General features: G+C 34.5%; 2 protein-coding genes across 3 annotated transcripts in view; one reads left to right on the top strand and one right to left on the bottom strand.

Annotated features, from left to right (window-relative positions):
* Positions 1-3,700: 3,700 nt before the first annotated feature.
* On the bottom strand, positions 3,701-5,753 carry LOC128554617 (uncharacterized). Its single transcript, XM_053535895.1, has 4 exons — positions 5,355-5,753; positions 4,755-4,881; positions 4,238-4,343; positions 3,701-3,836 (listed from the first exon to the last, which is right to left on the bottom strand). The coding sequence occupies exons 1-4, from the start codon at positions 5,751-5,753 to the stop codon at positions 3,701-3,703; spliced, it is 768 nt and encodes a 255-aa protein (XP_053391870.1).
* A 117-nt stretch (positions 5,754-5,870) lies between these two features.
* Positions 5,871-25,345, top strand: part of LOC128554618 (uncharacterized) — a 54,586-nt gene continuing 35,111 nt past the window's right edge. The window contains exons 1-4 of one of the 2 annotated variants that reach the window (XM_053535896.1): positions 5,871-5,975; positions 12,656-12,869; positions 15,448-15,563; positions 19,878-19,961. In XM_053535896.1, the coding sequence (XP_053391871.1) occupies positions 19,946-19,961 (16 nt within the window). In that variant the 5' untranslated portion in view covers positions 5,871-5,975; positions 12,656-12,869; positions 15,448-15,563; positions 19,878-19,945. Of the gene's footprint in view, positions 5,976-6,670; positions 6,755-12,655; positions 12,870-15,447; positions 15,564-19,877; positions 19,962-25,345 lie in introns of those variants that run through there. The other variant, XM_053535897.1, reaches the window with a different exon arrangement.

The raw sequence follows: 25,345 nt of genomic DNA, 5'->3' as shown, positions 1-25,345 counted from the left end.
ACTCTTGTAGTCAAAGTAAATATTTTCCATTGTTTAAAACGTTACTAAATGTAGAATTATTTCTAACCTTTAAATATTCTACTTAAATACAAACCTAAGTGTACTTTAAATTCAGGTCAAGAAAAATAGCAGCAATACTTTTATTTCAAACAAAGATTTGTGTCCAGGAAATAATCTGAAGATAGTGTAGAATTTATTTGTTATATGAAGATTCTGAATGTTACTTCCCTTTGTTTTTATACATCGTTTGCATGTCATTGTAAACAAAAGACCTTACTGTCACAATTCTTTCTGAAAAGTGAGTACAGTGCATTTTCAGTTCCAATCGATTGAATATGATTAATCAATAGAGCTTAGATGCACAATCTGTCAAATCCATATACATGTAGATTATTTTGCGATCATGTAGAGGTTACTACATGTATTTTGTTGAGTAACGTAATTTGGGTGTAGTGTGGGATAGGTTGATAACATCCATTATTGTAGACATTTTTATGTATTAAAATTGAATATATCAGCCATTAATCATATATAACAGCGCCACCACTACTGTATAGCGCCACCACTTGAATGATAGCGCCACCACTTTCAAAAATAGTCGTATTTTAATTTTTTTCTGTATGTTTCGTAATTCTTTTGTGTATGGGAATAAGTGTAATTCATTTCTACACCATTTGCATGCGCAGGTATGTTCTTACAGTGTGTCTAATCATCGGAATGGTGTTCGAATACTGGCCGATATGAAAATATGCCACTGTCAAATTCGGGAGAAAAGCTCCTGGCACCACAATTTGCATAATATTTTAATGAAATTACAGCCAACTTGTTGTAAAAGTGTTGTTACACGGAACTACATTCTTCGATTTTCGAAAAACGTTCTATCAATGAAAATATAAGATAAAATATAAATTTTACTCACTTGTTTACAAGTAGAAACGGGCGATAGCTGCACCACGGAAATGTCGATAGCTCTTTTCCTTATCACCACAATTTGGTGGTGGCGCTAGCGTTTAGTAGCCGTGCATTAAGGTTAGGCTAACACACGAAGAACAGCACATTACTTTTACAGAACTGTCAGACATTAAGAATCACTTGCCATCAGACTTTATTATATTGAAAGAAAAGGAACTGTCAATATCATGCCAAATAATTAGTGGATATTCATTACATGACCAACCAATTTACAAAATTGTGACATTTCAAAAAGATAATTCATGGAGTCTTAGCATCTGTGGAAAGCAAGTCAACCTTGACAGTTTATATGTGTCAAATAAATATCAGAACACTAAACAAAGCATCTTAGTAGTGTGTGAAATTGTCAAAAGATCGAAATTGTGTGAAGGTGTAGCAGTAAATAAATCCCTTATAGTTACAAGATTTCACAGTGTTGAACATCTTAAAAATGACAAGGGCATTCAACATAGAATTGTTAGAACTATTGTGTGTGACAGAGTTGTTCCTTAAATAGTGTCAAAATGACATGCAGAAAATTCCAAAAATGACATTAAATGAGCATACTGTAAACAAGGAAAATGTTAATCCTGAGTCACAAAATAATACTGAAAATTTTAAAAATCAAGACCAAATGCCGAAAAGAAAAATAACTTTAGATGACATTAAACATTTGATCCCAGATGTAACAGAAGATATTGCAGAACTCATTTTAAGTCAGGCAGAGAATATCAGCCGAGATCCACGAGGAAGACGATGGTCAGAAAAAAATTATTTCTGTTTGCCTACAATGGTACTGCAGAAGCCCTCAGTCTTACGAGTCTTTTCGTGCAACAAAAATGCTCATACTACCTAGTCCCTCTACACTAGTGCTCTATAAAAATAAAGTAAAGCATGAAGTCAGGTTTGATGATAATGTTCTTGAATGGATGCACAATGAGGCTGTTAGGAAAGAAATTCACCAAGATGGATGGGTAGGTGGAATCGTTATAGATGAAATGGCTATACAGTCAGATATTCAGATATCAAAAAATGGAGATGTTGTGGAACTGTGTGGCTTTTCTAATGTTGGAGATGAGGGAAATGCATGCACTATATTAAGAACTGGTAAAAATGAAAAAACACTAGGAACATATGCATTGCAATTTGTATTTTTAGGTTTAACCGGCTTCAGATTTCCCTTTGCACATTTCATTACAAATGGGGTCCAAGGTGCTGAGCTATACGTTCTGTTTTGGGAAGCAATTGATAAGCTTCAGATGTTCGGCTTTAAAGTATATTACACTAGTTTAGATGGTGCACAGAGTAATAGAAACTTCATGAAATATAACCTTGATAATAATAATACATCATTTAAAACACCATGTCCATGTAACTTTAATGATGTTGTCTTTATCATGGATATTTCCCATGTGATAAAGAAGATACGGAATAATATTTTTAGTAGTGGCACTGAAGGTAAATCTAAAAAACAAACAAGACTTTTGACTCTACCATCTTCATATACTATTCAGTGGAAAATGTTTGTTGATTGCTTCAACTGGGACAAAAACAACTGCCTACAACTTCACAGGAAACTTACAAAAGAACATATTTATTTAACGTGTCATTCAAAAATGCGCAACCACTTAGCAGAAGATATTCTAAATTCAGAAATGTTAAACACCATGATAAATTATCAGTTATCCCTGGGATCAAACGGTGAAATTTTGAATGGAGTCATTGAGTTTTTGAAACAAACTTCAAAACTGATAGACATATTTAAGGACATGAGGCCTATTTCACACATTGAAGACTCAAGGATTCAGGAATTATCAGAAATAGGTACTTGGTTCAAGACCTGGCAAGATGACATTAATGCCAGTAGTAATCTTTCACAAAAAGAAAAAGCATCCAGTCTAATGTCATATCAGTGTCATGAAGACATACAGTCATGTATTACTGGATTTATTGAACTAAATAAAATGGTGATTGAGTCCACAAAAGAAATATTTGTGACGCCAGCTTTAATAAACTCAGATGTAGTAGAGAATACGTTTAATCAGCAAAGGTCCACCTACAATGGTGCAAACACCAATCCAAATGCGTTACAGTATAAAAGAACCCTAAATAGTGTCATCCTGGGGCAAAACCTTGTATCAAGAAAGGCAAATGCTGGTAAAGGACGTGACGCTGCTATGCCATACAACTTTTCTGTCAAGAATTACCCCAACAAAAGAAGAAAATTGACAGGTAAAGTAATTTTAAACACCTAAGCAATAACTATACATCTCATAATGATTTTGTCATTCATTACTTCTTTCACTTGGTTATCTGATCTCAGACTTAAATTAGTAACTATTAAGGTAAATGCATGTCAAGATATAACAACTAGTACAAAATGTACCGTAGTAATAAACTTGAATATAAAATAAACATTTTTTCCGAGCTGTACATAAGGTTGACCAAACAATTTTGCTTATTTCAGTGTTCTTTAATAAAAGGTAAAGTGCAAATCTAATTATGACACTAATTCAATATGTGATCTATTGCCCTTGAGAGGATAATCAACCAAATGTTGACATAATTATGTCTTTGTAAAGAGGTGTTTGCTCAAAGAGAGGTTATACTGTATCTCTCTATCAAGTGTGTAAACATCTTAAAAGTATATATATTATATATTTAAACTAGACATGTCTAACCTGGCATAATTGTTACAACAGCTTCTATCATCCTTTGTCTCAATAGAATCTTCTAAAGTGAGAAACCTCTAGATTTTCTCTGGCTGTTTGATACAGGCATTCTTGTTGAAATTTATAACTCTAAGTCCATCTAAGGAACGAGCTCTACCAATGGCTACACCAAGCTGTCCCGGTTTGAAAATATCCCTGCAGTCGACTTCCACTCTGTAAATGACACGTAATATTTTCAGCATGCAATAATTTAACTTTTGTAAATCTGTTATAATGAAAATTACCTCTTGGAAACATACGTTACAGTGTGTTTATAGTGTAAAAAATGTATAAGACACTTACAAAAGTCTCACTGTTGGGCTAGCTCTTTAGCGACTTGGTCGAGGTGTTGGACTGTCTCTCTCTAGGTCAGAGGTTCGAATCCCGTATCGGGCTTGATGATTTTTCTGTGATTTTCTCCTCCCATTACACAAAATTGTTCAAGTAAATTTCAAAGAGAACACTTATTTACTAGATGTGCTTATGTTATGGAAGCTAAACATCTATCAAGTTATCAAATGAGAATCTGAAAAATAATACTTGTACATCAGAAAAAAACCTGAAAGTTAACTTACCTTTCAAGGGTCATTCCTTGACTTTTATGTATTGTCAAAGCATATGCTGGCTTTAGCGGCAACTGCTCTCGGGTAGCAACAACTTTGTTCTTCCGGGGATCAAAAACTAGAAAAAAATGAAGAAACATTTTCATTATAAAATCTTGATGTTTGAGGATTGTTAAATACAAGAATGATTTAAGACACAGCTAATTTGGTGCACCATCTTAACTTACATGTACTTTGTTTTATTGCAAGCAAAAATATATAGCTCACTTCTTGAATTATTGACAGATATTCTTAAAGTATATTTAGCATCATTTAAAGTATGAATGCATTGTAGCTGAGAATAAATAGATTTGTGATTACTTGTTCGATAATTTTTAGACTATATATAATAAAATTATATATGCCATGTCTTTACTTCCTTCAAAATGAGTTTTTACCATTTTCTTTCTACATACATATTTTTCAGTGTTACAGATGGGATTTTAGCTATTTACCCTCAAAATCAAATTGCTGAAAAACAATTTATTACCTTCAAATTTGACCCTGTCAACATAAATTTTCTCATTCATTTTTGGGAACTCCACCAGAATCTTCCCGTCATCACAGATATCATAAACTTCTCCCATAAGTCCATTCACTAACACATCGGATAAATTCTTAATTAACACAACTGGAATTCCAATTTTAACCACAAATTTTTTGCAGCCAGCATGTCATTGAGGTACTTTTTATCTCCTGTGTCACTTGATTTAAATTCAACAAGATGTCCAGGAAAATCCAGTATTTGGTCTTGATTATAATCATCAACCAAGTCATTAGTTGCAAAAAGTCTTATGCTTTCTCCATTTAACGGGCGTGTTAATTGCTTGATTAAAGAGATAGTGTCGTTTGAAACTTCACCTAAAGATATTTCACGGATAGCCTCAACCATTAATTTGTCTTTCTGTCTAATAACATCTTTAAGAATAATATGGTGAGGGAAAGCTGCTCTGTAAATATCACTTTCAAAGCAATATGAACCATCCTCGTTGTATCTAGCTCAAGGCACAGGTGGCAGTTGCACGAAGTCACCAACAAGTCTTACTTGGATCCCACCAAAATAAAGTTGTGGATTTTTTAAAGAACATACTTCATGCAAAGTTTCAAGTAGTCTTTTACTAAACATTGAGCATTCATCAATGATCAGAACGTCTGTGTTGAAAATTCTGTCCATCACGTCTTTATAACGGACGTTATTTTTCACAATTCTTTTCAATTCAGATGAGTCATAACGACCATCACCTATCCCTGACCAACGGTATATGGTCATTGGCTTGAGTTGGGCAGGATACACAGAACATGCAGTCCCTGTTGTGGCAGTAACTGCACATTGTTTCCCCATGGTAAAACATATTTCTACAACTCTATTCACCAAGAAGGATAATCCGGTGCCTGCCGGACCCAACAGTACTAGATTGTGACCCCCAGAAACGAATTCTAACGCTCTTTTTTGTTGTGCGTTTAACGAGATCATGTTGAACGAAGCCATGTTGACACTTTTGCGGGAAGTTGATTACAGGCTTACGTACGGTAGATAACGTAGAAGTAGGGTACCAGCTCACGTGGAGAACACACCTCCAGAATCGACCAATCGCAAAACGGTTGCGCAGTAAACCAGTTCCGGGTCACCGCTGATGTTTTTAGAGAATACCGCGTTGGGAAATTGACTCGATGCATCGTTATTGACGGAAACGGGACGAAGTAATTATAGGTAAGCGACTAATTATTTATGTTTCTAAAGGCTGGCCACGATTGTGCTTGGAAATAACGAAGGGAATAGGTGGCTGCCATTGACTTGTCTATTGACCCGAGAAATATACGGGTTAGGTCACATCGTGTACGAGATGATATTTGTCAAAGAATAGCGTCTCGCTGCATCAAAATGATGAAGCCTTGAGACCAAAGTGCATGTTTATCGTTAAGATTTATGCTTTATGCGTTGATTAAGACCAGATTTTCAAAAATCGGCCGAAAATTGTGTACGCAGTGAGATCGTTACTGAGACCATTCCATTTTTTGCTTAATGTTTGGCCGTGAAGTACCTTACCTTTATTTTTTTTATATATAGCATTTTTTTTTTTTGGAAATGCGTTTTTCTGTTATGTTGGGGATCTGGGTTGTAGAGAACAGGGTGGGGGTCCATCATTCATAAGGGGTCAAAGTCACACGCCGATTGCCTGTGGTTTGATTGAGCCTGTTCATCAAAATTGTCTTACACTATTTCGGCCACTTGTTTTGCTCAAACAACGTTTAGATTTGAGGAAAAAGAGGACAGTACTTTTTAACTTTAAATTTAGCTTTCTATTTATAGCATGTTTGTTTGTATATTATGTTTATTTTTAGTCGCATTTATAGCATTTACCTATTTAAAGTAACACATGGGTTTTTTGAGTGCTAAAAATATTGAAAAAAGTACATGCGCAATTAATACAGGTATATACTGAATTTGGAAAAACCAGATTAAAAACGACTCGGATATTGATTAAACAGGTAAAACTTTTACCTTTTTTCTTAAAAAATTGTATAATTATTATATACATTTCAAGTCAAAGAAAACCTTAATTCATTCTTATGATACATGTACTGATGTAGGAGTTAATTAACTTTTAAAGTAAAATCGTTGTACTTGTCGTTTGTCTATGGTGGCTGATTTGTGCCATTTCGTTTTTTTTTTTGTTCTCTCGCAGCGACACGACACACGTCCTTATGGCACCCCGCCGAATATCTTCCCACCGAACGTTATCGGCGTGAAGTTGGCAGTACAGCAGTAGCAGCAGTAGGAGCAGTTAACTGCTGCTACTGCTAGCGGTTACAGCAGTTAACTGCTGCTACTGCCAGCAGTAGGAGCAGTTAACTGCTGCTACTGCCAGCAGTTACAGCAGTTAAATACCACTACTGCCAGTACTTTTAGCAGTTAACCGCCAACAGTTACAGCAGTTAACTGCTACTACAAGCAATTACCGCACTTCAAAATGCTGATATACCAGTTTGATGTTACTGGCATAAGGTGTTTTGTATATCGGTGTCCTATATGTAATACTGCCAGTATTGTCACTAAAATCAGTTTATCAGTTTCCTGTAGATGTTACTGCCAGCAGGTAAATGATGTTTCTACGACCAGCTTCGTCATTTATTTATATACATATATTTCACTCAATGCACTTTCATCTGTTTTCTATATGATATTAACATCTCATGAATAAGGAATTTATGAGGTTTTATTAGTTTCATATTAAGGTCAAGAAGGCGTAATAGACTGCCATCTAATGGAACGTCAAACCTTACGCTTGGCGACGCCACGTCCTTGCTTTCTAAACGTTGACGGCAAACAGCTTTAGAGTGAATATATTGCTAAGATTTTGTCAGCATTTGACCGTATTTATATTTAATACTCAGATAAAAACTTCTACAGTTTTTATAAGTATTTATATTTTTTTTTTCAAATTTGAAAAACGTGAGTATTAATGTGGATATAGCCACTAAATCGCTGTCATTTTCAACTTGAAACATGAATGAACCGAAGTATAAAATATGAAAGATCGATACCGTCTCTAAACTTAGAACCTGGGACCGCTCAGGGTCTGTTTTAAAACAGCACTATAAAAAAAAAAGAAAAAGAAAAAGAAATATGAATAAACGAGATGTAAGTGATAATAGTTAACTTCCGCGTTTCAAAAATTAACTGCAAACTTCAGTTTTATTTCCTTTTAATTATATTTTATTGCTTTTTGTTTCATACATACAAATATTACAAGCATATCTTATAAACCCGCAAAAAACAACAACAATAGGATCGGGCTACAAATTATTTCAACATTGGCATATACAGCCATTCCCACAATGTAAACTTTCATTTTTTTAAATGAACATTTTAAACCATGGTTAACAAATATAATTATGCAATTCCAGTTTTGAAACTTTAAATGCAAGTGATCCAATGAACGAAAAAGGTAAGGAAATAGTCTATTGTCTAAATCATCCAGTCAAAAATTACTCCAACCCCTCATATCGGACCGAATGACACACTGGTTGGAGCGTTCGTCCGTCAATCGAGCGATCATAGGTTTTGTGTCCGGTACGGTCACTCTGTCCGTGATTAAAGTTTTTCAGTGTGACAGTTGTAAGCTACTGTGCATGGAAAAAGAGTTTAGTGCTTTAAAAAAAATATTAATGAAAACGGTCGTAAAACCCCAACACAAACAATTTTTATCCTGGCTAAGTCTGACTTTTAAGTTGGTCAAAACGAAATGAAATTATATCGACAGACGTAAAAAGTGTACGGACATGAAGTAAAAAAATAATAGCATTTATGCATTTGATAATCATTAATTGTGTTGGGATTACGCCATTTCTCAAAAACCTTCCAATTCTGCCACCCGACCAACAACAGTTTTCCCGGAATAGCCACTATGCTGCCCCCCACCCCACCCATAGACCGTCACCCTCTACAACGGCCACCGGTCTCAACCCAAACTAAAGATCCCATAGGGACATCCTATTAACTGCTGGAACGATTTTAGGCCACTCCCGACCCACCCCGCCTCACACCTCGACCCGGGTTCCTCCTAAACAAGAGTTTTCCCGGAATGGCGGCCACCCGTGCCTGGTGGGGGATAAACCTCTCTACAACGGTCAACCGGTTCGATCCAAAACTCAAGGTCTTGGGCGGAGCAGGGGCCCCCAAACTTCTCACTTATCCCAGATCTATTTTGGTGCGATATCTAGTTTAGTCCTAATTGTCTTTACGGAGCCAGGAAATTCGATTCCACCGCAAGCAACTTTTTGATAATATTTATTCCTATCTTCACTTCAATCATCATGAAAAATATCTGATTGAATATAAATGCCTATATTGATTGAATATATATGCCTATAAAATACACTTACTCATTTTACCGGGCCACATATACATGTAACTATCTAGAAAATCGCGGGGTTTTCTACTTTAAGTTTCATAACGAGCATATCAGGGGAATTAATTACATCAAACTTTAAGTTCACTACTTTACCATAGGCGTAGGTGTGTGTGTGGGGGGGGGGGGGGGGGGGGGCGGGCACACCCCTCTCCCGAATTTTGAGCGTGTAATAACAGTGTATAAAGGGAAAATGCCAATTTGAGACAACATTTAGACTTGCTGAATTTACTGATGTGATGTATATTGTGAAGAAGGGGAAGGTTTTTATTTTACACAAAATATCTGATGTCAGTAACATCATCAAACTAGCGTAACAGCTTATTAACTACTGTAACTGCTGCCAGTAGTAGCAGTTAACTGCTGCAACTGCTGGCAGTAGTAGCAGTTAACTGCTGCTATTGCTGTACTGCCAACTTCACGCCGATCCGAACGTTGTCTCACCAAACATTGCCCCGGCGGACGTCGACTCGCTAAACGTCGTCCCTCCGAACGTCGTTATGAAGCCCTTAGAAACGTTGCCCCGTCGAACGTCGGGCCGCCTGACTTTAGGGTGCGGGCTTTGCATGACACTAGCCGTATAATTGAGGAAATAAAAACAGATTTATCTCGAGTAAAAGTAACTGCTCGGACCTGACCCTTGCCCAACCCATCAGCAAAGAGTCACATTCACCTTTCAGTAAGGCAACTGGTGTTTACTCGCGACAATCCATCTCACTGAGGTGAGAATGAAGTATTTTCCCGGTGTACGACAAAGTTATAATCTGGACAAAATTAGACAGACGGACTGACAGGCGGACGCTCGCTCGCTCGCCCGCTCGCTCGCACGCACTCTATCTATATTTCATGAAAAAACAATCTTGTAATTTTAATGTTAAAAATCGTGTCAATTGTGGACTCACTGATCGATTGAAGGTGGGGATGAGGAGGTAGGGGTGGGAGGAGGGTGTAAAAGTGATTTCCTCTGGTAACACTTCATTAGGGACTAACAGATACATAAATTACCATAAGAATTGTTGGGGCGACATTCGTCAGGCGATGTTTGGCGGGACGACGTTCGGCGTCGATAAATAAAATTGTCTCTTTATGTAAAAGTTAGGTTTTAGGAAATAATAGCGCTACAAGTTCTATCGCATTTTTACTATCTTTAGCCTTTACAGTCCGTATATTTTTGCTATTATTAATTATGCCATAAATAACAATGACCTTTATATACAACACCCAGACTCGATACATGGTTCAAATTCTAAAACTTTAGATCATTTGTTTGAGTCTAGTTTACATTTTTAAATGTGCCCATTTAAAAAAGGGACCCGTTTATTTAATGACGCTATACTCCTGTAAGTCCGTTGGACTTAAACTTTCTGCTTTTTTTCACCAAACAATGACATACAGTTACTGAGTTATTGCTATATACACAGAGCATAACTTCCGTTCCATTCGGATTATTTTAAGCGGAGTTATGACTCTTGCAATAGGTCCTTTTAGCTCGCTTGAACAAAGATTGTGGTAAGCTGTTAGTAAAAATCAGTACTCTGATCCTCCATGCTTTAAACGATTTTTTCCTAGGAACCGCTGCACGGATGTTCATCAAACTTGGTCAGAAGCATCCTTGCAAAGACCTCATAAAATTCTGATCAGATCTCCGCTTGACACTAGAGCTAAACATAAAACTATTATATCGGACCTCTCTAATGAACTTTGTTAAATTTTGACTTTTGATGCACATATTTGGAACATTTGGGACAATTAAATTGTATCTAATGCGACTTGAATTAGCATGACACTTGGCAATAAAAGAAACTGTAGAACACAAGAGCGTTTAATGTTTTTTAAATAGTTTTAAAATATTAACTTGTATGTACTTATTCCGTAATCTTGTAGTATGCAAATATTGCAAGATCTTTCGCCACCTTTTAAACCAGCTTTTGCAGTTTATGTATATTCAAAGAATACAATGAACAGATCATATAAGGATAAAGTCATGATTACATTTTATCATAGACTCCCTGTGTAAAATCTCAAACTTTAAACTAATATAAAGGTAGTCGAAATAATAGGACATTTCAGGACTGCGTGATAACTTTTGATTGCCACTGTCTCCGTCACGTCCAAACTTATTCTGCATATTTCTGATTGAAATCCGTTGGGAACGTTTTCTGGTACATTTACAAAGTTTTTGTAATGATTACATCACTGATAATGAATTTATGTTGATATTAAAGCATAAACTTGCCTCGCTGACATTTTATGAATGTATATTTTGTGTTTTATTTCTGTAATTCAGTGTCATATCGGCACTCTAGAGCTGCTGTTATTGAAACCGGTGTCAGGTTAGATATCTCCTCGCACCTGTCACATCATATTTTCGAAGATTTAAGTCTCTTATTTAGAATTATGAATTAAATTAACCCATTTGAAGTTTCTACATAAATATTAATGTTTGATTTACTAAAGCAAGTAAGTCTGACCAATATATTATGACTTTTTTGGATTTTTTAATGTCTTCGTTTTCCTAACAGTAAAATGCAGATACTAATAAGACTTGGAGGGATGACAACTATAAACTATCAGATTGTAATGCGGCGATTCGCACTATATTAAAAATAAATCAAGTCCAATGTAGTTTACCTGTTTTAATTTAATAAAGTTCCAATATTTTAGCACAACAGAAATTTATCTGGTTCACCAGAATATGTTGGAACATCAAGCACAAATTTAAACGCTAGTCCATGTGGAACACCACAAATAAAAATAGTAAAGTTAATCTTTATGAAGGAACACCTTCTACTTTGTCATCTAAAAGTAAAAGTGCAAGTTCGTGCTATTTTAAATTAAAAGAAACATTATGTTATAATAGATGAAGGATTCTCATTGGTTATGTGAAATGATATGTGACATTTTTACACATATGGCTTAAGTAATTGGCAGGTACTTAATGATTAAACAGAAGAACAGGAAAAACAACACAAAGATTTTTACAAGTTGACAGCTTGGCTTCCTAGCTTAACAATCTATGAGACTTCGAGAGAGCTTAATATAATCTGACACTTAAGTATTTTTTTAAGTAAAAGATGGCAATAAAAATTTCCCATGATTGAAATAAACATAAGAATTTACTAATCAGTAATAAATCAGATCTGTTCATAAATTGTACATGCAAAATGCATGCCGACTGTAAATATGTAAATGAATTTTACCTAATTATAATCATTGCATTGATATAATAACATTAACTTAGTAACAATTTTCAAACTGAAATATAAACACTTAAAACTGTCATTTTTATGAAAATTTCATTGCCCAAACAGAATTTCAAGTTGTCTGAATGGAAGATTGGTTGTCCCAAACAAGATTTCAACCATTAATTTCACAGACTGTTTACATAAGTAGTATTTTTATAATTTTACATAATTTTTCATTTTCCTGTGCATTCGTGTAAGCCATAATTTAAGCATATTACCTTCTTTCCTAAAAGGCAAAGAAAATTAAAATTGGCGGGAAGAAGAATAAATCACCGGCGGAAATTGGATGATGGTACATTGAAATGGTATATGGGCACAGTACGGCAACGATGGTCATCCACATACAGTGTACCAAGTGTTATATGATGGCGAAGACGAGGCATATTGATGTTGAGGACCTTCAAAATGATTATCTTGACAGTTCTTTGAAATTAGGTGATTTATAAGGTATAAAGTTCTTTGCAATTTTTAACAGAAAAACTGTACTTTTCCTTCCTAAATGGTAAGGATTTATGTTGCAAGGTCTTTACCATTCAGCTGTACATTAAAGAAAACGTTACAGTAAATACATTTCTTTGCAAGGTAGAAGCAATAAATCAGAATCGTTACAAAAGTTAACCATGCATATTTGTAAATACTTGTGCATAATAGATATGCACCTGTGAAATGTTCTTATATACAGGAGTATGTGTATGAAGTTTCACAGAAATGCAGTTAGTTGGGAAATGAGGAAATGTTGAAAGATATTTATTTCAAAGTTGTGGTTCACAGAAACCATTATTTTTATTATCATATAATGTAACGAGTGTTTTCTATTCACTGTTGAAGTTTCATGGTCCTTAGTCACCTACATTATATATTTCAGAATGCAGATTATACAGTTTCCGTTGCCAAAACAACCAAACATTTTGTCCAAGAAAAGAACGATATAACATGAATAATCTCTATGTTGCCCCTTTTCACAAAGCAAATGTCATGAATCATTCTTATATACTTTTGGAATATCATAGAAATCATTTTTTTGGACCAACGGGAAACTTGATTCAAATCTAGTATTACAAGAAATTTAGCAAGCATAATAAGCCACTGCCAAAGTGTAGAAAATGTTTTAATGAAAATCTTTTTTTAAGTTAGACAGGAATGGACAGATACAAAAATAAACTATCTATATATAACAATGCCAGGGTAAGGTTGTAAATCAAGTGTACTAAGTCTTGATTCGATTACCATAAAACACAACACACTGGTGGAGATTTATTTGTATATTCTATTTTCAAAATCTGACACAAAGTTTTAATAACAATATATAACACTGTCCAATAGTTATAAAGTAACAATTTATTTTATGTAATTTTATCCAACTTGCAAGTATATTATTTTTAGAGAATATATCCAGATGTTCTTCACAAAAGTTGTTCACTAAGTCAAGTTTTCTTACAAAGTTACTTAGTCTTCTTTTATCCTCATAGTCACTTTTAGTTACTTACAAAAGTAGATGAACAAACAAAAGAAGTATGAAAATTTACAAATGGTAAAATCATAAGATGTAAGATTATCACATACAGACAAAAAGTGCTAAAAGCCATAATATATATTCTGTTTGAAAGCAATTCTTTTCACATACTCGACAAATATTTAAGTAACAAATGACATATTTTGAGAAGGAAATAATGATTAATGGTAATTGCTAATAAGGATGTTTTTCAGAGAGTTAAATTAATGTTTGTTTAATAAATTAAGGTAAAAATATGGGATTTAAACAACAATATCAGAAAAACACAAATGTTCAAAATTTACAGCATTACATATACAAGTTAAAAAAAAGAACAAAAGAAACAAGTAACAAGATATAATACAAACGGAGCAACTGACTAGTCATATAAAATTAATGAAAATATAAATTCAGTAAGGAAATCTATTTGAAAGTCACTGATGCTTTGATAAGTTATGGTCCCATGGCTTTTGATATTTCGATCTAACCACATGTTATTAAGTATTAACTTGTCACTGACAAATTCATCCAAATGATGGCCCTTTATCGCACTCCTTAGTTGACAGTGAATATCTGTAAACAACAAGTATATGACACATAAGCAAAAAAAAAAAAAGAGTCAAAGGTTAGAATCAAGATGAGTTTATAAAATATTTAGAAATATTCTGACCAGTCGACATGTGGTCACAAACGCTTCAAAGTTAAGGTAACCATAACAATTATATAAATATACAACTGTAAAAGGAATCTGCAAAAATGTGCGCATTCTGAAATTACATCACTGTACCTATCAACAAAGAAAATAAGATAAAAGATGAACGATAAGTTAACAGCGGCACTTCCTACGTTCGTTTAAACATATATATGCTTATTGATTCCTTTATTTAATTTGTTAATACGTTTTTTCAAGGAATTTTATGCAGGCAAAGTGTAATATTCCGTATTTTTAGTTTTTAATATTCTCTTCGAAGTTTACTGAAAGGTTATAGTAAAATGCATGAACGCTCCCTTGTCCGCAAATCACGCGTTGCAGTATGGTATATCTGCGGTGTGTTCTATTTATAAAAAATTAGATAGGTAAGTAGGTCATGCTAAGGTCAGAAATAGAAAACTTGACTTACAGAGTAACCTCCCTTATCAATAAATCGGATCAACATTTTGACGAAATTGTAAATTAAAAAAATATTTTCTGCTCTACAAATAAGGAGAGAAAAGACAGATAACATTGTTTTATATCACATAATAAGTTGCATTACATACATTTCTTATGTTTTCTTTTTGCCATTTTTTTGTTTATTCATCGTGCAATATCGAGGTCCTTTTACAAACTATTCAGTTTATCATTCCGAAACTATTCATTACCATCTTTACAGGGTCCAAAATAAAAGTGTATCCCATATACTCGACAAACTATTTTCTACAAGTATGGGACTACTTTTATTTACATATAAGATGGATGTCTGCATTTATCTATCACATGACAGTGTGGTGTTTTTGGAGAATTTATTTTATATTTTTTTGTGTTTCTTACAGAAAAATATTGCTCAGATGCACTAGTGCAGACTATATCTGGACTTTTCCCATTCATAAGCTTGTTTATATGGTGAACTAGGAATTTATTTCGTCTTCAAAAATTGGCTACATTACAGGTAATTGTTTTTGTTAGCTCATCTGTCACGTAGTAACAGGGTGAGCTTTTGTGATCGCATTTTGTCCGTCGTCCGTCCGTTCACAATTTCTTGTGAACACGATAGAGACCACATTTTGCAATTAATTTTAATCAAACAATCACACAACTTGTATTGGCATAATATCTCGGATCCTTTCGAAAACTGGCCAGATCCCGTCATGGGTTCCAGAGTTACGGCCCCTTAAATGGCCAATATTTGCTATTTTTGGCTTGTGAACACGATAGACACCACATTTAGCAATCAACTTTAATCAAACTTGCACACAACTTGTATTGGTATAATATCTTGGTTCCTTTCGAAAACTGGCCAGATTGCATTATGGGTTCTAGAGTTATGGCACCTTAAATGGCCAAATTTGTTATTTTGGGCTTGTGAACACGATAGAGACCACATTTAGCAATCATCTTTTAAATTAATCAAACTTGCACACAACTTGTATTGATATAATATCTTGGTTCCTTTCGAAAACTGGCCAGATCCCATTATGGGTTCCAGAGTTATGTTATTTTTGGCGTGTGAACACGATAGAGACCACATTTTGCAACCAACTTCAGTCAAACTTGCACACAACTTGCCCTTTCAGCCATATAGAGGTTTTATTTATGCTTTGATTTGATACAAACGTGCACAGAATGTTTATCTTGATGATCTCTAGGCGAAGTTCGAAACTGGATTATTTGGGGTCAAAAACTAGGCCACCAGGTCAAATGAAAGGAAAAGCTTGTTAACACCCTAGAGGCCACATTTATAACCCTATCTTCATGAAACATGGTCAGAATGTTCATCTTGATGATTGCTAGGCCAAGTTTGTAACTGTGTCATGCGGTGTCAAAAACTAGGTCACCCGGTCAAATGAAAGGAAAAGCTTTTTAACACTCTTGAGGCCACATTTATGAACCTATCTTCATGAAACTTGGTCAGAATGTTCATCTTGATGATTGCTAGGCCAGGTTTGAAACTGGGTTATGTGGGATCAAAAACAAGGTCACCCTCTTAAATCAAGGGAAATGCTTGTTAACACTCTAGAGGCCACATCTTTGACCCTATCTTCATGAAACTTGGTAAGAATGTTTATCTTGATGATTCCTTTGCCGAGTCTAAAACTGGGTCATGTGGGGTCAAAAACTAGATCACCACTCAAATCAAAGGAATAACTTGTTAACACAGTAGAGGCCACATTTATGACACTGTCTTCATGAAATGTGGTCAGAATGTTTATCTTGATTATTCCAAGGCCAAGTTTAACAGGTGAGCGATATAGGGTCATCATGACCCTCTTGTTTTTATAATTCTCACTTCTTACTGTATTATTGCTTTTTGCATAGCTAGCAAGGTGGCTTTTCAAATTTATATCATTTTATACTCTCTGCACCAAGTTTACAAAGAGTTGGTCTCTTTTTTTCTTTTCACACCCACATTCTGCAGAACTGTCATGGTTGACAAGTCGGAATATCCTTGAAGGCCACCACTAGACGGCCAATCAAGAGCACTTAAACCAAGCAGACCTTGTTTCAAATATAATAAACAAACTGGTTGTTGTTTCAGTTATTTTGAAAAAACTTTACCACGACCTACTAATCTAGTTACCTCATCTGATTTTTTAAAAAAAATGATGAGTTATTGTTATCACTTGATCGGCGTTTGCGTTGGCATTGCCTGGTTTAGTTTTATGTTTAGGTCAACTTTTCTCCTAAACTATCAAAGCTATTGCTTTAAAACTTGCAACACTTGTTCACCATCAATAGCTGACTCTGTAAAGCAAGAAACATGACTCCATCCTGCTTTTTGTAAGAATTATGGCCCCTTTTGGACTTAGAAAATATAAGATTTCTTGTTTAAGTTTTATGTGAAAGTCAACTTTTCTCCTAAACTATCAAAGTATTGCTTTGAAACTTGCAACACTTGTTCAGCATTAAAAGCTGACTCTGTACAGCAAGAAACATAACTCCATCCTGCTTTGTGCAAGAATTATGGCCCCTTTTCGACTTAGAAAATCAGATTTCTTGGTTAAGATTTGTGTCTAGGTCAGCTTTTCTCCTAAACTATCAAAGCTGTTGCTTTAAAACTTGCAACACTTGTTCACCATCAAAAGCTGACTCTGTACAGAAAGAAACATAGCTCCATCCTGCTTTTTGCAAGAATTATGGCCCCTTTTGGACTTAGAAAATATCAGATTTCTTGGTTAAGTTTTATGTTTAGGTCAACTTTTCTCCTTAACGGTCAAAGCTATTGCTTTCAAACTTGGAGCAGTTATTCGCCATTAAAAGCTGACTCTGCACAGCAAGTACCGTAACTCTACATTGATTTTTGCAAGAATTATGGCCTCTTTTGGACTTAGAAAATCATGGGTAGCCAATATTTCTATTATACAGAGACAAAAAATCAGGTGAGCGTCTGCACCCGTAAGGCGATGTTCTTGTTTTTGTTTTGTTCTTGAAGCTTTAGTGGAGAAATTTGTTCAAGCAAGCAACTAAACTCAGGTGAGCGATATAGGACCATCATGGCCCTTTTGTTAAAGTTTCATTGTATGTTCGATAATCTCGTTGGAGGCACACACACTATTCGTGGACTTTTTAGCTATAGGCATGTATTCATACTTCTTTTTAATACTGACACTTAGACAGGTTATCAATAAAATGTATGTTTATAACGAGAAATAACTTTAGAACTTTTCGACTATATAAGTAACAAGAATTGACCTTTATCATGCGATATCATCGAGTTTATTAAAGCTGCCTTACAAAGTTAAATTTCCAGTCTAAAAATAACTTGTCATTCAATCAAGTATTAAGATTAATCATTCACTCAAATGAATATTTATCAAAATTATGTAAATCTGTATTACGCTGAAAGAATGTATAGAATTTGAAATTTCCACCGTTTAATTGAAATCAAGGATAAATCGAATAAAAAGTTGATTGCTTAGATGCATTCTTAAAAGTTTGAGATTTTAAGCATGCAGTGTAGTTTATAAAACTACTATAGAGTGTATGTTTCATTAGGGTTGGTAATGCATGACACATCGCTGTAGCTATCAAACTACGGAGACCCACGCATATATTTTCTAATTAACACAACATATTTCATTTATGACTAAGTTACGTTCAGAATGTTGAATTATATTTTACTCGTCCAAAATACCTCTTACCGCCAAACTGTGTAGATCTAATCATGTTACGAATCTTCAGGGACTATATCTACCGGATAGACTCTCGTCTCTTTTTAAAATTCAATAAAGAAATTGTCAAGATAGTTTTCATATCTCAAACTTCAAAGTGATGTTGTTAAAAAGAAAACACCCTTAAATAAATAGAAAATCATTTTAGTAAGATATTTAGTTTCTTTAAGAAAAAAAGGAATGCTGACAAGATGTCAGACCTTCGAAAAATACTCAGTATTCGCGAGCGGTGAACTTTACAAATTTTGTTATATAATAGATAACTCTTCCTTCCACTTGGCAATGTAAATAATGGAAAGTGTTTCCATTGCGGATTTTTTTCCCTTTCTTGTTGTTATTGTTATTGTTTTCTTTTTTATCATTATTATTATTTTTTTATTATAGCAAAAAGACGTTTTTTTAGCGTTATACAGCATTTCACATATAAATGACGTCATCAGTGACGTCACAATTAGAAACGCTAATAATGTTATTTCCACCATGACGTTAAAATACTTGTTTGTAGATGTATCAGCATCATTTATCCATCTTATTATTTAATTACAGAAAACCATAGTCCATTGAAAGAAATTTACAGCATTCCTAACTTTAATCTGCACATTTTGATAGAGAGAAGAAAAAATGAAGATTCGAAATACTAGTTATTTCTTTTTGCACAATGCCCTCAATATATCCATAATAAATACGCATGCTCAACAACTTTAACAAGTAATTTACAGTGTTGAGATGACTCCTCAAATTTGACTGAAGTACAGAGTACATGTGCGTTTACATTTCCTCGTCCGTTTCCGTGATTAAGGTCTACTAGAAAGTACCGCAATAAGTACTGGGATATCACATGGTAGAACGTGACACATTAACTTGTTTGTGTTTTGCTTCAGTGCCGTTTTATCAACAGTATTTTAATCATGTAACTGCGAGCAGTTTACTTAACCACTGTTCCTAGATTCTGAACAAGTACTAAGATGCTCTCCGCAAATAAATGCCATTATCATGTCGTCATATTAAACGCTATAACGAAGTCTGCCTTCATTAAATATACAAATAATCATTTATTATTTTAATCATTAATACATTATATTATCTTTTATCAGGTAAATGAGACTACGCAGAACTTGAACCAATGTTGTCTTAGGATTGGGTAATAGATAAGACATATACGATGGCGGAAACAAAAGGTAACTAGTGCGTGTGAGCGTGCGTGTATGTGCGTGTGTGCGCGCGTGTGTGTGTGAAAATATACGTTGAATGCAATCTTTAACTCTTACAATGTACAGTATAATAAAACCTCATTAAATAAACACATGGAATTTGTAACATGAGTATTTTTTGATTTGGGTCATTTTCTCCGACTAGCGTCTCACCTATGGTTTTTATATCTGCCCTATAATCACTGCATACTATGCTGAATTAGCGGTAAAGGTTAACAATACACTACCCCTAAAACACTCGGAAAGACAAGTACTTTTGAGAAAATGTAGCCTGATTTATTTTTGAATTTAACTTTCAATGACTTGTGTGTGTGTGTGTGTTCGGGTTTAACGTCTTTTTCAACAATTTTTCAGTCATATAAACGACGGTGTCTACTTGTAGCAGTTCAATGACTTGTAATTGTAATTCTTGTTGCAACACAAAATATAGTGTACATGTTCCGGTCCATCGTCCATCTCACAAACAGCAACAACCTTGATATAGAATGAACCTTGTTGGGTTAATTGCAACAGAAGAGCAGGGTTCTTAGGCTTGCTAACTGATTGCACAGAAAGCAAGGTAAACAAAGTCTCCACTGCGTTTGAAAGCTTCAGTCAATTTCATTTATTTTCTAAAATGCTATCCTAATACTTACTGAAGAGACAGGCCGGAATTACACTTTGTTTGCACTAACATTAGGCATATTACAGAAATATTGTCATGTATGTTTATGTTTTATGACTTCTATATGGCCACGACCTTGAATGGAAAACCCTCCCTCTCCCAAGGGATTTTTGTAGACCTAATGTTTAAAGAAATCCAATGTCTACAGAGCATATATTGCTGAATTTTGTCATACCGAAAGCAGATTCTTCATAATTTATAGCTTACAGCATGTTACATAGGTTACCTAAAAAGAAAGTATAAACTGGTAGAAATAAAATAATATATCTTAACTTTCGTTGGACTCATTCTATATTATGTAGCTTTCCATGCTTTTCCATAAAAAATAATACTTTCCATTTTCACAGTTTATCAACAGGTATTCCGAGATATGTACTATCGGGTATAAGGCATCTGATTCCCATTGTACAATTCTAAATAAACACATTTTCCATTCACGTGATGTTTTAGTTTTGGATACCAACAGTACGAAGGTGGGGGCAGATCCACTTATTCAATGTTCGTATTACTTGATCAACAAAGTCAACAAGGGCAGCCTTTGGTAATTGGTTAAATACAATTTCAGCGACTCTATAACTATACATTTTGTACTTACATATATCAGAGTTTCAGAAATCCTATGTCCGGAGCCAAAAAATCTGTCGGGCTACTAATTATTTTCAGAGCGTGCCCGTCGGGCTACCTTGAAACTCTATTCATAATTTTAACATGTCTAAAACATTGCGGAATGTTACTAATTTCACTCGGGGTAATGATTACATTTTACTCGGACTTTATCATAGACTCCTTGTATAAAATCTCAAACTTTAAACCAAAATCAAAGTATTAAATCCACATAATTTTTCAATGAAATTTCGAAGGTTTGTACTTTGTAGCATGGTCTTGAGCGTGTTAAGTGAAAAATCTAATTTGTAATATTTATTTCTGAAGTCACTATATATCTTCATTGTAAAATTACTTCGTTTTACCCAAGTGGAAACTGGCAGGTGCTTGAAAATGCAGCTCTTTGATGGGTCAGTTAGAATGCCTGATGTCATGATAAAGTTATGAATACCGAATAGCCCGGAAATCAATACTCTATTCTTCCTTTTAGTTTCAACATAAAGCATAATTTTGACAGTTGTCAATAATCCCCTTGTTAAGCGTGAGATACACGGCAGAGGCAATAATTATCTTACCACCTATTGACACAGTCGGCAAATAACCGTTTAATCTTACCCGGGGGCAATGTTCTCAAAATCTCGCGAGATTTTAAACTGATCAAATGGCACCAAAGTCGCATATCCATATTTTTCAAAACAACATGCAAACCAGTTGTAAAATTACGTTATTTTACCGCCACCTGCCAAAGTGTGTTTTCGTTTTCGCTGACGTTAATATCTATCGAATTTTGAGAGGAAATGCATTGGATGAGAGGCATTTGATTATTAGGCAGTTTAGTTTGTGCATCGAGTTTATGCTTCTAAATCTAAATATTGCACAGCATGCAAAAATCGAACATTATTCACGGTGCATATCCATATCGGCGGTTTCTTTGCGTCGGCACCGGCTATTCTTTGCTATAAACAATGTCCAGGTCGGAATAGGAAGGCGAAAAATCGAGCTGCCATCCATGATAATCGGTATGCTGCTCAAAAAGAAGTAGAGCACGAAACATTAAAGAATGTCTTTACTATGTACTATATTGTATTGTAGCGTTTACTTTTTAATTATCAGCGATTTTGCTCGCAAACTCGATGAAATTAGTTGATGGTGTACTGACATGGAACACAAGCCCGGCCTTTTCAACAGTCTTTAACGAGTTTTTGCTTTGATATCATACATACAAGGCGCACTATTTGTATTCATTTTTCAATATTCTTCCAAAAAATACTGACAAATAGGCCGAAATGTAAATGAAATTATTCAAAACCCCTTGGCACCGGCGGTCTCTCTGCACATTAGTTTTTGATGCACAGGCAGGCTCTCTGCATTACGCACAGGCTGGCTCAGACTATTTGGACACCTGTTGACTCATCGTACTATGGACAAGGAAGACTGCTGTCATTACAGTCACTAAATAAAAATGTAAATTAATACATACATGTATAAGCAAAAAGAAATTAACTTCCAGTTTTTAGCATTGTTTTTCTGAGCAGTTTTTAGCAGTTTTTACCAATTAGTTAGCAGCTTTTGGCTATGAATTGGTATTTTATAGAAAGCAGTTGAAATGCAGTTACATGCAAGTGAAAAAGCATTGAAATCAGCCGAAATATGTAAATGAGATGACATCACAAAACTGCTTCCATATTTGGAGATAGCATTTCAAACCATTTATATGACCTCATGAAAAACTGCAAGAAAAACTGCCACAGCATTATAAAGCATTTATATGACCTCATAAAAAAACTGCAAAAAAAAACTGTCCACTGCTGGAAATACTCAAAGCAGTTATATTACATTACAAAAAAAAATTAATAAAACTGTTTTATCACATTTTTTTGAAAATACCATTACAATCATTAACACATATATACAAGTTGTTAATAAATTGTTTAAATTATGAATCATTTAAGTACATGTTGTTATTTAATAAAATTGTCAATAAATAAGTGATTTGATATTGGCCCTGTTATTTGTCAGAGGGCAGTCGTATTGGCCGAAGGCCATCAATTATTTATTAACATATATAAAGATACATAACATATTTTAACATATTTTAACCATTTTAACAGAATGTCTATTGTGATAACTGTGAGCTCTCAATATCTGAAAACTTCCTTTTTCCTGACACAATGTTAACGTTTAAAGTTCTCTCAGATATATTGACACCACAGTTGAGTCTTTATTTATAAAAAACTTTAAAAATACACAGCATATTTCAACATATTTTAACCATTTTAACAGAATGTTTGTTGTGATTCCTGTGAGCTCTCAATATCTGAAAACTTCCTTTTCCCTGACACAATGTTAATGTTAAAAGTACCCCCAGATATATTGGCACCACATAACACTGCAAAAGGATTTGAGTGTTGATTTGAAATCTTGGATGACACACTTCGGCTTGCATGAAGCGTATTGCATGTATTACTTGTGTTCATTACTGGAGTTATATCTGCCAACACAGATGTCTGCTCATGCTCAATGGATTGAACCTTGTCTGAATGTTGAACAACAGCAGTGCTTGAAGATGGTCTCAATACGTCAGATATGATATCAGACGGCTGTGCTTGCTGGTCTAAAGTTGGGGTTGAATAAGCGTTTATTGTTTGCAGGCTTTTCCAACCTCCTAGATGGGCAATTTCTGTTGGTGGTCGACCTGCCTGAACAAGAGTTTGGGCAAATGTTTTTCTTGTTGAGTGATTCACTTTTCGGCCTTCAAGTTTTCCCTTTTCAGCCAATTGTTTCATTATTTGTCCAAGTTTATTTTTTCCAACAGGCTGATGAAAATACCAAACTTCCGTTTTGGGTGTATTAATTGGTTGTAGGTAAAATCTGCTATTATCGTCAAACATATCGGTTTGTCTTCGATGTTTATATTCCTTGTAGATGGCTACTGGACATAGTTCTGAAAACTGAAACTGAAACTGAAACTGCTTTATTTGATGAAACGCCTAATTTTACACATAATATATTCACTGGCGTTGTACATTAAATTAAAAAAAAGAAGAAAAATTATGATAAATTATATACATAATGGTATTAAACTATGAATAGTTCAATAGTTCGTCCCCAGGTGTTGCAAACAGCTTGGGTGCCACTTTTCTGTTAGAGTTCCGGCTGGACCCATTCCTAGGTTTTATACTTCTCTCTGAAAATATTCAACAATAACTTCAAGAATAAGTACTGCACATACTGATATTATAATTTTAATATGCTTTTCTCTGTTAAAACACAGTTACGCTAGAATGACGTCACGTTACGTGCGATGACGTCAATGTTTTGTTGCGACCAGGAAAGTGCGCTACTATATTTTATCTAGTGTTTTAGATTAATACCAGTACTTCATACAAATAATTTCATTAAATTATTACGCCATACGTATAACCGCCAATCGTGCATAAATAGTGTTGTCTGGTGACCTTTTCAGCTCTATATCTCCCCAAAGAAGGTTTGTATGGTCCTGTCTTCCGCGCATCCCAAAGTAAACACCATTATTCAAACATACTGTCTGAAGTAATGTCTGTGCATCGCCTGTAATATTTTCTGTATATATTAGCATTTATTGCATATGAGTTTCAAGAATCATTATTATTTACATTTCTATTTTAAACAAAACAAAACAAATGCAAATAATTGGCAATTTTCTTGTTAATTTATTTCTCTTGTGTATCATTTTCTTAATTCAAATACTCAATGTCTGAAGAAAGTCTTAATATTTAAGTATGATCACATTACCTTTGCCACGAAGCTGTCTGTCCCTTAAACTCTGGAATTCTTCTTTGGTCAGTGGCTCAGCTTTAGATTTTAAATTCCCTTTGCCTTGTGCCTTCAGATGTTTTCGCTTGGAAATCAAGACTTGGTTGGAATGACTGAAACGTTCATCTGTCCTAATGCTGAAGTTTACTTTTTTCTCCTTTAGGTAACGATCAATAGAATATTGTATGCTGGTTAGTGTACCTGGTTCATATTCTGTGCCTTCACGCTTCCGGATTGCTGAAAATAAGACGTACATAATTTATTTTTAGACATTATTTTAAGAGGCAAG

Source organism: Mercenaria mercenaria, unplaced genomic scaffold, assembly GCF_021730395.1.
Source record: "Mercenaria mercenaria strain notata unplaced genomic scaffold, MADL_Memer_1 contig_570, whole genome shotgun sequence".
In the NCBI taxonomy this organism is placed as follows: Eukaryota; Metazoa; Mollusca; class Bivalvia; order Venerida; family Veneridae; genus Mercenaria; species Mercenaria mercenaria.
Note: the sequence above shows the minus strand (reverse complement) of the source record. Positions and strands in the feature narration are given on the sequence as shown.